The sequence below is a fragment of the Brachypodium distachyon genome, chromosome 3, assembly GCF_000005505.3.
Source record: "Brachypodium distachyon strain Bd21 chromosome 3, Brachypodium_distachyon_v3.0, whole genome shotgun sequence".
Taxonomy (NCBI): domain Eukaryota; kingdom Viridiplantae; phylum Streptophyta; class Magnoliopsida; order Poales; family Poaceae; genus Brachypodium; species Brachypodium distachyon.
Genome location: NC_016133.3, coordinates 14,375,048 through 14,392,623, shown reverse-complemented (window position 1 = coordinate 14,392,623; position 17,576 = coordinate 14,375,048). Strand labels below are relative to the sequence as shown.

The 17,576-nt window shown below is 43.7% G+C and overlaps 2 protein-coding genes across 2 annotated transcripts; both read right to left on the bottom strand.

Annotated features, from left to right (window-relative positions):
• Positions 1-10,749: 10,749 nt before the first annotated feature.
• On the bottom strand, positions 10,750-11,877 carry LOC104584038. The gene has a single exon (XM_010238136.1). It carries the CDS (start codon positions 11,875-11,877, stop codon positions 10,750-10,752), a length of 1,128 nt encoding a protein of 375 aa, XP_010236438.1.
• Positions 11,878-15,758: 3,881 nt separating this feature from the next.
• On the bottom strand, positions 15,759-17,189 carry LOC100845400. The gene has a single exon (XM_003571400.1). It carries the CDS (start codon positions 17,187-17,189, stop codon positions 15,759-15,761), a length of 1,431 nt encoding a protein of 476 aa, XP_003571448.1.
• Between the last annotated feature and the right edge of the window lie 387 nt (positions 17,190-17,576).

The window sequence follows — 17,576 nt, the reverse complement described above, 5'->3', positions numbered from 1 at the left end:
CACTCAACAATATGTTGGATATGCAAAAATCACCTGATGACAAGAGTGGATTTGGATTCAACTCCAGTAAGAAGAAGTCCAAGAGCAATAACAATAAGAAGAAAAAGAAGGGCCAAGATAAAATGAAGAATTTGGCCAACATCATTTGCTTCAAGTGCAATAAAGAAGGACACTATGTTAGAGATTGTCCATTGAAGAAGTCACTAAATGAGAAGCAACAAGGGAACCGGCCTCAAGTTCAAACTCAAGTACAACCTCAATTTGAAGAAAGGCCACTACCCATGAAAAATCAAGTTATTGCTCTCCAAGTTGAGAAAATAAAGAAGAAGAGAAAGAGGAGCACATGTTGCTATATATGCCGTGAGAAGGGACATATAGCCAAATCTTGTCCCAAGGGTAACACTTCTTATCCTCCAATTGTACTTAATGATTATTCTCTTAGGAAGGATAAGGTTGGTAATGTGTTTGCCAAGTTTGTTGGTGCCCAAAGTGGTTTGGAAGTGAAAAAGACCATTTGGGTTGCCAAGCCTATTGTGACTAACTTCTTAGGTCCCAACTTGGTTGGGGATCATCAAGCTCAAACTTGATCAATAGGTGTTGTGGAGGTCATTGGAGACTTGACATGAACATGGAGAGAAATGATCTTCATATCTTTTGGAGATCAAGCCAAGTCATGTGGATTATCATCATACTATTAAACCAATGCTCCTCCTTGCGGTAACTTCTTTTTGTATCGCTTACATTGAAAGTTGCTAGACCCATTTGCATGTTTAGGTTTTGTACCTATCATGTGTATGTATATGTTGTGCCTCTTACCTTGCTTAGCTTGAGTAATCTTGCATGTGTAGGGTTGCATTGCACATCATATACTTGTGTTTGTTGTGTTGAGCCTTTATTGCATCTTATTTGTATCTTATTCGGCTCTTATGAGAAATTAATGGATCATCATATTATGAGGGAGTGATAAGCCTTTGGCACTTCACAATCCTAAAATGTGATACATGAGAAATACCACTTAGTATTGATATTTCAAAATTATCTAGTCTCTATGTGGTATGTCAAGCTCATATGAAATTCAAATTATCATTGTGTCCATCAATTGTTTCTTGTTGAATTTTATTTGCCTCTTGTGGAAAATAAATGATTTATCACATTATGGGGGAGTGATATGCTTTGTGCACATCACAAGCCTAGAAAATGTGAACATTTGAGGAATGTCACTTAGTATTGATATTAGAGATTATCTTGTATCTTTGTGGCATGCAAAGTTCAAACAAACTCCATTTTTATATACTAGTCTATTGTTCTTCATTTGGATTTTGTTTGAGAGATATTTCTTGATGTGGTTTTTCGTCCATGTTTATCTCAACATTTTATTTGGGAAACCGCTTGCTTCATGTTATTCAAATTGTTTCTATCAATGATCTTTTGACTAACTGGAATCTCAAGAATCTCTATCCAAGCATTGTGCTTAACTCTCATATCTTTTGATATGCTTTTTATAGTGAAGTTGATCTTGCATATGTTTGCAATCTACCAATGAGTGATATTCCAAATACCAAGTTGTTCTTTTACATTTGGTATTCCTTTGTGTGGTAGAATTTGTTGATCATCTTCACCTTGGCTTTTGTTTCATGTTATCTTATCTCTTGCCAAGAAAATGTTTTTTGACTCCCGTGTCTTCCTTGCTTTCTTGTGGATCTTTTTGAGTTCTTTTCTTTTTGATTCATTCCAATTGTGTATTGAGGGGGAAGACAAACCTTTTCTTTTGGTACTTGGTGCCATCGTGAAAAGTGTATGAGCTTATTTTGGTCGTTTTAGGAAACCTTGCGCTTTTGGGAGTTTGTTATCTCATTGCTTGTATAATTCTTTATTATCTTCTTGAATGAGATATGGCTATGAGCATGTATGCAATCTATACCTATTATGCTCATTAGTTTGCTTAGTTCATATGTTGAACTTTGAGATCTATCATGTGTTGATTTGGTTCTTGGATATAATTTGAACACCATATTTTATTTGCCACATGTTTGTGATTCTTTTGTTGTTATCCAAATTGTGTCTCCTTTTGGATTTTGGAAGCCTTGTGCATATGTACTTTATGTTTATTATCACGGATTGCTTGCTTTCTTTGATCCAATATATAGGGGAAACTCCTTCATACTTAATGCCTAATGCCCTATTTGTTTGGGCTTCTGCTTTAGCGCTTCTAGCAATCTCAAAAGCACTTCTTCTGGTTACACATGAAGCTGAGAAGCACCTCCGAACGTGCTTCTCAGATACACTTCTCCCGTTTACACATGAAGCTGAGAAACACCTCCGAATGTGTTTCTCAGGAGAAGTGCTTTTGAAATTGCTAAAAGCACCAAAAGCTGAAGCAGAAGTCCAAACAAACAGGGCCTAAGATGTGCATGAAATTCTAGTTCATATAGACATGTACATATTCAAGTGGAGTTTGTCCTATGTATTGTAGTTGATTCTAACTACTTCGGACCCAATGAGTTTGGGGACCAAATGTACTTAAATGAGTTGTAGGTACATTGGAGATGCATTGGATGCTTGGCTCATACATGTGGAAGGAGATGACACCATGTGCAACTTGGAAGCCAAGCTATATATGATTATTTGATCTACTATACATCTTACCAATGCTATATCGGTAACAGGTATTTAAATTCATGCATGTATGGAAATTGTTCAACCTTGTGTAGGTTGCATCATGGCATGAAAAATGTTTGCAAACTTTGAGTTTATTGCAAGTGCTTAAAAACCTCTTTAGCGCAAATGAGAGCAATTTGAGAAGTAGCATACAGTGTGGGATCTACAAATCATGTTCATGATCCATTAATCCCATATATGCAAATAGGCAATTTATTGCATATCAAATACCCAAAGTGCTCTCGTATGCAACATTGATGGAATTTGCAAAAGGTTTTATCCTCAATTGGTGAAGCGATCCCTCTTCACCAAGGGTTCGATCTCTGTGCTTACCTGTGCTAGTCCCTGGATCGACTCACTAGCACACACAGTTCAAGATGTAATACCAAGATACAATGGTCAAAAGTACTTTATTACATCGTATCATACAGAACTTAAATTGTACTTACAAACTTGCATGACCTCCTAGGCCAGCATAAACAAATAATGTTCAAAATCATGATAACAAAGTATCACGAAGCTGCAGCGGAAAAGTAGAGAAAAAGGGCCTCATCTACTCCCAGAGGAGAGAGCATGTTAGAATGTAAGCACATGACCCAGAGAAATATCGACGAACCTCACTCTTCGTCAGTTTCACCTGCATTATTAATTGCAGCCACTACGTGGTCAATACATTTGAATGTATAGGCAAGCTCAGAGTTATAAAGGACCTACCAAGTACATGCATAGTTTGGCTAGGTGGGGTTTGGTTATTTTGCATAAAAGCATCATTATTCAAATCCTATCATTTTTAGACAAATAGTTTTGAATTCTATTGGACATGGGGTAGAAACACCCATGCTCCTATTAACCTAGGCACATTGAGTAGAAACATCAATGCTCCTACCCAGTTCAAACCATTCATTTTATTAGGAAATTAAAATGAGTGAAACTTTCCTTACAGCTCCAATATCCAGTTGCTCATAATTGTCCGTAACCGGGGACACGGCTAAGTACTTAGTTTGACACTCTCGAGAGGTGGTACACTTTACCCACAAGAATTCGACGTGTTAATCCCTTGCTGTCCTCTGGGTGGAGTAGCAACGGCATCGACTTCAAGAATTTTCAGAACATGTTCACCCAAACCACCTGAGGGACCCGCGCTCCTACCTACACAACTACCTCAGTACAATCCCTCGGATCTGGGTAAACATTTCTTACTCCATCCAGGCAGAGCCCATATTACCATGTGGTTGTACTGGAAGCTACTAAATAGGAAACTAGTCCAGTCTCTGGTTATCCCGGGTGGCATCCCACATTGTGACGAAGGCGCTCCCCGAATCCACGGGAGAGACGTCCATGGACGATCCATCTCCGAATCCACGGAGACTCGACTCAGAGGGACCCATTGAAATGGACCTAACGTCACGACATCCGAATACTCAAAGCAGCCCACTCAGGATGGTTCATTGAATTACTTGTTTTGCCATACACTAGGAAAACTATATTTGTAATTCAATAGTATCACATTGTAATAATACCACCCTCGTATATTATCATAGCATAGCATTTTACTACTACGATGGCAATTGGTGGTGAAGTCATGGCAAAGGTATCCTATACTACTAGGACAGATCATAACTAGCATAGATACAATAATAATCCTGACAATGTAACTAATAAAATCTAGTGCACAATAAAATAATGGGTAAATGATCAACGTGAACTTGCCTTGATAGTAGTTGGAGTTTAAACACTCATCACAATCGCAAGGTTCGCTCTCCGAGAATAATATACAATCAACAAACATATACACACACATAAACACACAATACAAACATGACAAAAGAATATGTATGCCATGATGCGATGCAAAACATGTGACATGAGTGGGTTGGTTTTATTTGGGTGATCTACTGGTCCAAGGCGTTGATAATTAAGCACATGCAATTAGGGTTTTTAAATAAATTGCAATGGCTAGGATTTAAATCCTAAAATGAGGTTTTATTTGCATCTGCAAAACAATTTAATTCAAAATATTTATTTCTCTGCCCCATTGGACAGAGGACATTAAAACAAAATTTTGGGCACTGGTTTCATTCAAAAAGGACTTCTAAAGTTATGATTTAAATGGCATAAAACCCTAATCTGTAATTTGAATGTGATTCAAATATTCAAATTTGAAATTGGACAGTGCCAAAAGATTCTACACTTCCTAAGGATTCCAAAAAGGTGTGGATCACTAAATTTGGCCAAACAGATTTAAAATTATGATCATTTGAAATAACAGGGGCCTATCTGCAAAATGCCATTTAATTAATCCGGGAAATTAAAAATTAGATTTTCATTTTATTAACTAGGGCCACGTGGCGCGTTCTCATTGGTGCGTACCGGTTCGGTTTAAGTGGATTAATCCGAGCCGTTAGATCTAACTTATAAAGATCGGACGCTCCACAGTGCGTACCGGTTCGTCTTATAAGTGATCTAATCCTAGCCATCGATCTAGATCGGACGGACGAGGGGGGGGGGGGTTCTAGGGTTTACCGGGCGGCGCGGGCGGCCGGAGTCGGGGGAGACGGCGGCGCGGGCACGGGCGAGGCGGCGCGGGTTGCCGGAGTCGGGGGAGAAGGCGGCGCGGGCACGGGTGAGGCGGCGCGGGGTGCTCCGGCGTCGCGGGCGGCTCGGGGAAGTCACGGGGAGGCGCGGCGCGGCACGGCGGAGACGGGGGTGCGGTCGGCGGCGCTCGGGGACGGTGCGGTCGGCGCCTAGGACGAAGAGGATGCGGCGGCGCGGGTGCGGCTCCGGCAAAGGATTCCGGCGGCCTGGCGGCGTGCGAGCGAGGGAAAACGGGGGGGAAAAGAAGAGGGGGTCGCGGGGGTTATATAGACGTGCTCGGGCGTGAAAATGGAAGGCCGGAGGAGGAGATTGCGGCGGCGGGCGCGCCGGGATGGCGGCCGGAAATCGCGGCGGCGGTGCGAGGGTTTCCTTCCGGGGAAGAAGCCCCTGACAGGTGGGCCCCACCTGTCAGCGGGTGCGGGCGCGCGCGGGCGGCCGGGCGGGCTGGGCCGGTCGGGCGCGGTCGGACTGGGCCGGTTCAGGCGCGGTCGGACGGGGCCGGTTCGGCCCAAAGTGGCCGGGCCGGTCCGGTTTACCCTTTTTTTTTCTTTTAGACCTTTTCTTTTTTTTGTTTTTCTCATTTCTTTGATATCTTTTGAGTTTGAACTCCAAATTGGTCCAAATAAATCCCAGAAAATTTCTAAAATCATATTCTACCATGATACACTTTTGGAAATAGTTTATCTTCAAAATAAAATATATAAAAATACATTTGCCCTATAAATGCCTTTAGGGCCATATATCTATTTAAATAAAGTACGTTTTCAACTCTAAATAATTGTCCAAAAATTATGGGATAGCTTATATATGCATTAAACCCTTTTTATACATCAACCCTATTGGTTTGAAAATCCAAAGGTTACAGGGATGTAAACAAAATCTCTTAAAGCTTTTTGTGATTCAAAATTTGAATTCAAACATGCAATTGTGGCATGATGCTCATGGATGCAATGCACATGTAAAAGTTTGAAATTTTGAGATGTTACAATTGGCATCTTCAATTGGATCTGCAAAAGATTTTATTTCCATTTGGTATCTTAATTGGTTATTTGATTTTAAGCATCTCAACTATTTTTCAAATTGATTCTTCTTACTAGTAGGGATGGCTAGAATGCTCTCATGCTTCAATTCATGATTATGCAAATGAGATCACTGTTGTGCCATGTGCCATGCTTGTATGCTAACATCAAATTTGTGTGATTATGAATACCTTTCTTTTGAACATCTTGATCTTGTCTTAAAATTGCTTTTTATGTGTACATGTTTCCTTGTGTATGGACATCTTGATGACTATTTTTGTCACTTGGAAAATTTTATATGTGAACAAGTGCATATCTCTATTTGAAGTTCACTTTTATGCAAATGAGATCAAATTTAGCCGTGGGCTATGCTTCTATGCAAAGATCAAATTTGTATATTTTTGTCATTGTTCTTGGATATCATGTTGCTTTCTTTTGTAACTCTTTTGTGTGTACATGTTTCTTTGAGGATACATATCATCTTGATTATTATCCACCTAGAAACTTATACATATAAGAAAGTTCATGTCTTTTCTTGATATCCTCATTCCTTGTCAGTCACCCATCTTATCCTTTTAATTCTTTGGTGACTCGAATAAAAATTTGCTTTATGAGTGCTTGTATTATGAATTTCATCTCTCTTTATGCACTCATCTGTTTTTGGATGTATTTTGAATCCATGCTTGACTTGGTGATCTTATTGAATATCTTTGTTGCATCTTGTCCAAAATATGTCATTTGGATCCTGAATGAATGTTTTACATGTTTGATGCTTTTATCTTATCATATTATCTTGTTGCATTCTCTGATCCTCAATATATTGTGAGCTCCTCCAATTGTTCGTAATTGAATATGTGCATTTGATTTCAATGAGTGAATCAAATATTATCAAGAAGAAGAAAGTGAAGTTTCCGTGAAGGATTAATATCTTGAGATAATGATTACAAGATAAGGATTCAACATATGGTTTCATGATAAGGTTATGTTGAGCTCATGAGTTGAGTCATGGTTGACCGAGTTGTGGAGCAAGCACTCAAGTGAAGAATCCATTATGTGTCTCAAGATATTGCGATAGAGAATAAAGAAGACCAAAGTGATATTCATGGTGAATCCCATGTATGGTCATGAGAGTGCATTTGGTGATTAAGTTTTGAAGCAATGAAGGTTAAGTGAAGAGTTCATTATTGGCTTCAAGGTATCATAAAGATGGAAAGTGAAGCAAGTATGAAGGTTGACCGAAATGAAGTGCACACAAGCATAAATGATGTACGGCGTGTGATCTAGTGGTATGGTAAGCATCTGTCAATTGCCTTTGTGAACTAACCCATAAACTATGTATTTGGTATATCGATATGTGGGTTAGGTGCAACTCATGGGTTTGGATCAAAAAGGAAGATTTCATATAGCCCATGAGAGATGCCATCAAGTGGTGATTATTCTGAAGGTTGAGAAGAGCAAGTTCAAGAACAACACCTCGAGGATTATATGCATGAAGCATATGGTAAGCAATCGTATATTGAACTTGTGGACTAACCCATACTATGTATATGTTTACTTGGTTGAGGGTTAGGTGATACATATGGGAGAGATTTGAAGGAACAACCTTTTATAGCCCATATGGAGACGGTCATCAAAGAAATAAGAAAAACAGAAAAAGAAAAGGGCTAAAGGAAAAAAAAGAGAGGAGAAAACCGGACCGGCCCGGCCACTTTGGGCCGAACCGGCCCAGTCCGACCGCGACCGACCGCACGCGAGCCGGCCCAGCCAGCCCGGTCCGCCCGCGCGCGTGCCCGCGTAAGCCACCGACAGGTGGGCCCCACCTGTCGGGGTCTTCTTCCTCGCAAGGAAGGCGGCCGGAAATCTTGCGCCGCGCGCCATCACCGGGATCCGCCCCTCCCGACCTTCCCGAACCGAGCCGCTCGCGTCCTTTTAAAGCCAACGCGCCCCTCTCCTCTTCTCGTCTGCTCCCCCTCGCTATCACGCCACCAGGCCGTCCCGATTCTTCGCCGAAGAGCTCCGCCGCCGCCGTTCACCGCGCCGCCCGGACCTCGCCGGTGAGCATTACCGCCCGCGCTTACAAATTTCTGGAGCCCCTCGTCCAGGCGCATCTTTTGACGCGTGTGTTTTTGACCATGGTGCCCTGCAGCCGCCGGAGTAGCGCCGCCCGCCGCTCGCCGGAGTCTGCGTCGCGCCCCCGCCCGCCCGCCTTCTTCCTAGGCGCCGACCGTGCCGACCCCGAGCGCCGCCGACTCCGCCGTGCCGCGCCGCGTCGACCCAGCCCGTCCCCGAGCCGCCCGCCGCCGCACCCCGCCGCTCGCCGGAATTCCCCCGGCCGAAACCCTAGCGTGAGCCTCCCCGATCAATCTCGTCCGTCCATCCATCTCCAACGGTGTAGATTAGATCTCTTTTATTTCACTTAAACGAACCGGTACGCACCAATCAGGAGCCGCCACGTGTCACTGCGTAAATAAAATGAAAATCTAATTTTTAATCCCCCGGAATTAATAAAAGGCACTTTTGCAGAAAAGCCCTTGTAACTTCAAATGTTCATAACTTTAAATCTGTTTGGCCAAATTTAATGATCCACACCTTTTTGGAATCCTTGGGAAATGTAGAATCTTTTGGCACTGTCCAATTTCAAATTTGAATATTTGAATCACATTCAAATTACAGATTAGGGTTTTATGCCATTTAAATCATAACTAATTATTTAGAAGTCCTTTTTGAATGAAACCAGTGCCCAAAATTTTGTTTTATTTTGAATTAAGTAAATTTGCTGATGCAAATAAAACCTCATTTTAGGGTTTAAACCCTAGCCATTGCATTTTGTTTAAAACCCTAATTACTTGTGCTTAATTATCAATGCTTTGGACCAGTAGATCACCAAAATAAAACCAACCCACTCATGTCACATGTTTTGCATCACATTATGGCATACATATTCTTTTGTCATGTTTGTATTGTGTGTTTATGTGTGTGTATATGTTTGTTGATTGTATAGTATTCTCGGAGAGCGAACCTTGCGATTGTGACGAGTGTTTTACTCTAACTACTATCAAGGCAAGTTCATCTTGATCATATCCTATTACTGTTTGTTTTTAAAGTACTTATGCATTAGAGTTGTTTGTAGAAATGCATTGATAGGACTATTACTCGTACTTATGCTAGCTATGATTGACCTACTAGCTATAGGGTTACCTTTGCCATTACCCTTCCACCAATTGCCATCGTGAGTAGTTGATTTGTTACGTTATGTTAGTATACGTGGGAGGAAATCTCAATTACCATGAAAGTGTTATTATAAAGTATTTTGGAAACTTGGCAAAAACAACCCTAATGAACCGTCCTGGGTGGGCCGCTTTGAGTATTCGGTTGTCGTGACGTTAGGTCCATTTCTATGGGTTCCTCTGAGTCGAGTTCCTGTGGATTCAGGAATGGATCGTCCATGGACGTCTCTTCTGTGGATTCAGGGAGCGCCTGCGTCACAATGTGGGATGCCACCCGGGATAAACAGAGACTGGACTAGTTTCCTGTTTAGTAGCTTCCAGTACAACCACAAGCTAAATGGGCTCTGGCTGGATGGAGTAAGAAATGTGAACCCAGATCCGAGGGATTGTACTGAGGTAGTTGTGTAGGTGGGAGCGCGGGTCCCTCAGGTGGTCTGGGCAAACATGTTGTTGCTACTCCCCCAGGAGGACAGCAAGGGATTAACACGTCGATTTTTTGTGAAAAATGTGTACAACCTCTCGAGAGTGTCAAACTAAGTACTTAGCCGTGTCCCCGGTTACGGACAATTATGAGCAACTAGATATTGGGGCTGTAAGGAAAGTCTCACTCATTCCAATTTCTTAAATACAATGAATGGTTTGAACAGGGTAGTAGCACTTGATGAATCCACTCAATGTGCTCTAGGTTAATAGGAGCATGGGTGTTTCTACCCCGTGTCCATTAGTTAACAATATTGTAACAATCACTTGTAGTAACATAAACTATGTTTTGCTACCACGCCACAAAGCCTGAACTCCACTCTACCTCAATGACATATATTTGGTAGGATCTGTTATAACTTCCAGGTGAACTTGGCAATATATTCAAATGTATTGACCACGTAGTGGCTGCAATTAATAATGCAGGTGAATCTGACGAAGAATGAGGTTCGTCGATGTTCTTTGGGTCATGTGCTTACATTACAACACGCTCTCTCCTCTGGGAGTAGATGAGGCCCATTTGCTCTACCTTTCCGCTGTAGTTTTATGATACAATGTTATCATGGTTTTGAAACAGTATTTGTTTATGCTGGCCTAAGTGGTCATGCAAGTTTGTAAGTACAATTTAAGTTTTGAATGATACGATGTAATAAAGTACATTTGACCTTTGTATTTTGGTATTACATCTTGAACTGTGTGTGCTAGTGAGTCGATTCAAGGACTAGCACAGATAAACACAGAGATCGAACCCTAGTAAGGGGGCGGTCGCTTCAAAGAATTGCAAGGGCAGCATTATCAGCACTGCAAGATGGCATTGTAATCTCAATGCCACCGTTAGGGGCAGGATTGCTTACTTCCAACAGTGTTTGGGAAGCTGTATAGCCCGCGTGCAGCGGTACTGGGTCAGCTGAGGCGATGCCTCTTGGGTCTTGCGTTTGCAACTGTTGCCTCAAGCTCTCCATTGTGTTAGCATGAGGTCTAGGAGGGACATCATTGTTGGAGGGGTCACATTCATGAACTGATCTTCCATAAATCGGTGTGACGTTTACTTCGAACACCTCTCTGTTGCAGACAGGGCACTCAGAGTGGATTGAATGTCCATTGAGCCACTGGTACAAGCATGGCCAACAGAAGAAGTGGCCACACGGTGTAACCACTGGCTCTTTGTCTGCTTCTAGGCAGATATTGCACTCAAAACTTGAGTTGCATCCGCAGTTCCAGTTCTTGATAGCACCCCTTGATACGCCTAGTGAGCTATGAGACCTAGTGATAGCCTGGACCAGTCTATCTGCTTCTGGACTACTTGCCTGCTCGTAGTGGCTCACTCGTCGAGGTCTCACAATGCGGTCATGTTCGCCCACCTGGATGGCAAGCTGCAGGCGGAATTCAGGCGTCAAATCTACAATTGAGACACTGCCGCGCCCTTGAGTCGCACTGGCCATTTCCATCCTTTCAAGACCAACCTCTTCCAACCCAGCAAGAGTCGGTAGTAGTGGCGGCGGCAACGCTGACGAGGCATTGGCATCGTTTGATTGCACCACAACTGGTTCACCATCATCAAGACCCTCTCCATTTCCTATAATGAGTCCGTCGAGCCACTCGAGGATCATTGGATCCGTCAGCAATGGATTGGAGACATCTGGCATGGAGAGCGCATCGGACACCTGCCTCCTCAGCGATAGCTCCGGAAAGGGCTGTAGCGGTGGCTCCTCAAGTACCAACAATCCTGGTGGCTCATCCATTCTTAGAAGTTCAGCGATGGGCATCTCCGATAGCTGTGTCGGCTCAGGACAATCCATAGCCCCACCTAGTCGGCCTGGAGACCATGGCAACGGATTGAGGTTCAGATCCATCCGCCTGCTGCTCTGGCTTCCCTTTGCGGGCTCCTCCCCTGCCATGGCCGAACACCTACACTCTGCGGTGCAAATGTTTGCTAACCTCGACAAAACAAACCAAATTAGCACCTCTACACGCTGATCCGAATCTGGGCTGTAAGAACGAGCTCGTTGCGCCGGGGACGGTTGCGATGGACAAAAGCCGTACAGATCTACGCATATGATGAAAAGGGCTTGAGAAAAAATGGGTATTTTGCCTAACCTTAAGGAGACACTCCGTAAATTCAGCGGCGCCTGCTTGAATCGATGGAGACGTTGTCGGTGAGGGTTTTGCCCACCGCTCACGACGATCAGCGGTGGTGCAGTTTTCGGCAAGGAGCCATGTGAGTAGGTAGATTGGGGAGGAATAAGATTGGGATTTGGTGGGGTTTGTGACGGACTCGGGAGAGTGGCAAGAGTGGATCGAGCCGAGACAAGGATGGAGAATGGAGCTGGCGTTTTACTTCCGCTCCTCTTCTCCTGTCTCTCCGGCTGGCATTGCGGTCTTCCAAAACACGCCTCCATGCCAATTTATTGATCTTTTGAAGAAGAATTTTTTTTATAGATCTTTAAAAAACACAATTTATAAAACGTTTTGTACTTATTTTTTATTTTGAAAAAATTGGAAAACTTTAATTGTCGCTGAATATATCGATCATTTAATAGACAGCCATTAATTAAAAATTTACATTTCATCATTTATTCGCAAAGATTTTGATCCTAAAGCACTGTCTCGACAGACCCACACTATAGTTGAGATAGCACAAAGACTTACTTGCAAGACATAATCGTATAAGTTTTAAAGATCAATTCAGTGTGCGAGTGGCCAAAATCCGTAGAAGAACGTAAAAAGAGGAGTAAGTTCTGTTGAAATATTGATATTCTTTAACAATCAAAAGTTTATACATTCTTTACCAAGAATAAGCAAATGCAAAATATGCTGATAAAATGGCCTCCTGCCGAGTTTCCTTTGGGAAGGCATCCGGAGAAGACGGCCGTCCGGGGAGTTCGCCGCCGGAGGGAGAGAGGAGAAGGCGGAGGCGTGGATTGTTTTCTCGTGGAAACGGCATGGATCGGGCCGGAAAACCCCTGGCGAGTATAGCTGGGCCCGGCACAAAGTTAAGGGCCGCAGGAGGCATTTGGGCCCGATTAACTTTGTACTGGGCCCATACCAACTCGGGCTGGAGAAGCCGGTCCTCGGGGCGTTTTCTTGGGCAGCCGCTCGACTGCCTCCCTCGCCCATCCATTTCCTCCCACGCCGCTGTCGCCTCCGCCGGTGGCGGCCGTTTCTTCGCGACAGATCTGCAGGGACGCCCGCACAAGCTCTATGCACGTTACTCACAGGATGTTGATCCAAAAAATGACGCGATTAGATGCGAATTGGTTTCCTCTTCATCCCAATTTTTTCTTTCCAGATCAGCATCCTTGCCGGCCGTGGACTCCGCAGTTGCCAGATACGAACTCCAGGGACCAAGCCATGGTTTGCTCCCAATACGTGGCGCCGGCCGGTTGACTTCTCCGGCGGCCTGGACAAGGCATTAGCACGATATATTTTCTCATCGATGGTTGCAGCACAATATAAGTGAATATATGAATGTGAGTATGTAAAATCCTTGAATCAATTTCTTTTTGCTTTATGTGGATCAACAACTTCGGCGGGAGCTTAAATAGCATCCACACCACCAGACCAATTGTTTGTCGCCAACACCAAATAATTTTTTCCACTTGAACTATAGTTATAATAACTCGCAATCAAGCATTATGAATAATGGATTTCAAAAAGTGTGACAAGACATGAACCTTGCCTGTTCACATAGTTAAAGGCTGCTATAAGCTTGTATGCACTACGATGGATTTCTTTGAAAATTAAAGGGAGAAAAAAGTTCATCTCTTCCATGCTAAATGATTTTCTTTTGCATATTTCCAGTAATTTAGGTGAAAACTCATCAAACATGGTTTCATGGCACTCTGTATCTACTTGATGGAATTAAATTTATGCCAACTTCGTTTAAATTTTGTAGCTCAGTTGGTCTTGCATTTTGTTTATGTTGGATTCTTTTATTATCAATACGATCTGGTTGCCTGTGCCCTCAATTGTACATATGGAGTATTGGTTCTCGAGTACACAAGATATACGCATGGTACAAGCTGCTTCTCCGCGTGCCATCTTCTGACTAGCAGGTTTGTAAGCTTCATGGAACACAATGGTTTTTCATTTCCCCTCTGGTTCAAATTATTTCGGTGCCTAATGATGAGTTCTTTTATTTTTAGGCCATTTTTTGGCACGATTTTTAGGCCAATTTTTGAGAAAGTACATTTGTTTCTTTACCCAGTCTTGGTTATACAAAATGATGTTAGATTTAGTTATCTCTCAGCGGTTTGTTCTGTTGCAATCTTCAGAGTTTGTATGTAAATTCTGCCTCCAACGGAGCTTAGGTCTCCTGCTAGGCTGCTATGCGCATAAACAAAATATATGAGGGCATATTACTCTTAACCCCTGTACTATGATGACAAGTGTTTTTTGTATTGACCTGACGCTATGTACGATAAGTACATGCTCACTGCTGAATTTGTCAGCGCATAATGCGATGTGTTTTCTATAGCACAACCTCTACATACCTGATGGAGAAAAGAATGCGTCAAATTTCACATCCCTATGAACCTGACAACAACCTAGAAAGCAGAAAATATCACGGAAAAACAACAGCAGCAAAGCACGTTGATAATGGGACGGAAAAGTGCACATCTACTTCTGGGATGTTCTTTCGCGAAGGAGCTGTGGCATGCTAGCGGTACTAGATGGCCTCGGCTTGCCGCTATTGCAGCGTCTAGCTTCACAGTGAGATCTTGGTGGCGGCGCATCGTCTCGGGACCAAAGTCGGAGACCAAGAAGAAGGAAACTACGATGGCTGCCATAATTGTGTGGCATTTGTGAAAGGAAAGGAACAACAGAGTGTTCCAACAAAAGGAGTGTAACACCTTTTCTCTGTATACGTTGATCGAGGATGAATTATGTCTCCTTTTGGAGGCGATAGAGAGGTAGTCTGAGTGTGTGTTGTTGTCAACTTGCACTTGCTGGTCAAGTTGATGTTATTTTTCCTGGAGCTTTTCTCAATCGCTGTAATTTGTACTAGGTGAATTTGTTTCTTGTTCTCGTTCTATTTGAAAAGGCAGTACAACTGCCAGGTTCGTCAAAAAATGGGACGGAAAAGGCCTTTCATTTCTGTACAAGCCGAATGAAACCGGATTGTGCTTTTGTGTCCGAATGGGTCTGCAATAATATTTTGTTAATCTTTTTTCTCTCTTACTTTTCCTCCAGCCGATTAAGTCTTTGCATGAAAACATGGAGGTACAGTTGCTATTTATGTGTTATCTATTTATATAATGACCTGTTTGGTTAGTAGCTAGATCTGGAAGGCAGTCTTTCTTTTGACACTAGATTAGTAGATTAACTACTGATATTAATTATAAGAGGGAAATAGGAGAACAACGAGAAGAACAATGCATTGGTTGGTTGCCGTCTTCATCGGCCCTGACAGCACAAAAACTGTAGCTGAGCAAATAGATGCACACCTGAAAGTTTTCAGTATCAGGAAACACAATGACATACACTAATCTATTGTACATACAGGTAACAGATGCAAAATCAAGAAAATTTATACCATCATACATGGTAAAGAACTGACAACACATCCATATGCTCAAAATTTCCCAAATATGCTGAAACCGAAAGTTTTACTCATTTGCCATGAAAAGGGTATACATGAGCGAGTGATAGCATATCATTCCTACATTAAGATCCCAAGATGTATCGGGAGCTAACCATGGTAACAATTGGTCATGATCTATATAGGTTTTAGGGAACCCCTAAGTTTTATTGCTGAAAATGCCAGCATCACCTTTACCTACTGCTGTTGCTGCTGCCTCCTCCTCCTTGTTCTCCTTGTGGTTGTGGTAGACTCCGAAGGCCTTGACCTCCTACTTTGGGCTGTCTGCCCCACTATAACAGCCACGGTGCTGGAAGTCGATGCCTGCTCCATGGATGATGACTGCTGAGGAATTGCTAGTGCATCATTATCAGCACTAGAAGATTGCATTGTAACCTGAATGCCACCCCGAGGGGCAGGATTGCTCACTTGCTGCAGTGTTGGGGAATTTGTATTGCCTGCATCATTATCTTGTCTTTGTTGTCGCTGAACCCTACCACCCCTTGGCTGGGCTGCAGGAAGCACAGTCACCTCACCCCCACCTCCAGGTGCAACAGAATTGGCTCTCAATATCTCCTGATTTTCTATAAACTGTCTCACCATGTTTGCGATGCCTCTTGATTCCTGCATTTCCAGATGCTGCCTCAAGCTCCCAGTTCTGTTAGCACGAGGCCTAGGAGGGATATGATTGTTGGAGGCGCCACGTTCATCACCTGAACTTCCATAAATCGGTGTGACGTTTACTTCGAGTACCCCTCCCTTGCAGACAGGGCACACAGGGTGGACCGAACGTCCATGAAGCCACTGGTACAAGCATGGCCAGCAGAACATGTGACCGCACGGTGTAACCACCGGCTCTTTGGCTGCTTCTAGGCAGATATTGCACCCAAAACTGGAGTTACATCCACAGTCCCTGCACTTTATAGAACCCCTTGAGGCGACTAGTGAGCTATGAGACTCCTTGATGGCCTGCACCAGTCTATCCCCTTCTGGACTAGTTGCCCGCTGGTTGCGGGTCACTGGTCCTGGACTCATGATGCAGTGGTGTTCGCTCACCTGTGAGAGCCTTTGTGGGTGGAGCTCGGGCGTCATCTCTTCAATTGCACCACCGCCATGCCCTCGCGTTGTGTTGACCATCTCCATAGGGATGACATGAGGCACCACAAGAGGGTGCAAACGCCTTTCCACCCATTCAAGACCAATATCATCCGAACCAACTAGAGTCGGCAGCGGTGGCGGCATCACGGGTGACGACACATTTCCATCATTTGCGGGCACCGCAGCAGGTTCACCAACATCAAGACCCTCTCCACTGTTTGTAGTTAGGTTGTCGATCCACTCAATGATCATCGGATCTATAAGCGATAGCTCCGGAGTGGGGAGCTCTGGCATGGATAGTGCATTGGATGAAGAGTACACCGCGGGCTGTAGCGGTGTCTCCTCTGGTGCCTGCAACCCTGCTACCTCACCCGTTCTTGGAACTTCAGCGATGGGCAGCTCCTGCAGTTTTGCCAGCTCCAAACAATCAATAGCCCCTCCCAGCTGTCCTAGAGGCCGCGGCAATTGTGTGAGGTTCAGATCCATCCGACTCCTACTCTGGCTTCCCTCCACGGGCTCCTCCCCCGCCATGGTCGAACACATGCACACTACGGTGTAGGTGCTTGCTATCCCTGACAAACATACCAAATTACCACGTATACACATTGATCCAAATCCGGGCAACGAGAACGAGCTCGATGCGCCAAGGAAGGCTGCGATGGCTAAAAGTCATACAGATCTATGCATAAGACGAAAAGGGTCTGAGAAAAAAAATTCAATATTTGGTCTAACCTTAAGGAGATTATTTGAAAGTTCAGCGATGCATGCTTGAATTGATGGGGACGTTGTCGACGAGGGTTCTACCAATGGACCATGAGCAGTTCTTGCTGTGGGGAATCGCTTGTTGTAGAGAGCTCACGGCGATCATCAGTTGTGCGGATTTCAGCAGGGAGCCATGTAAGCGGGTTGATTCAGGGA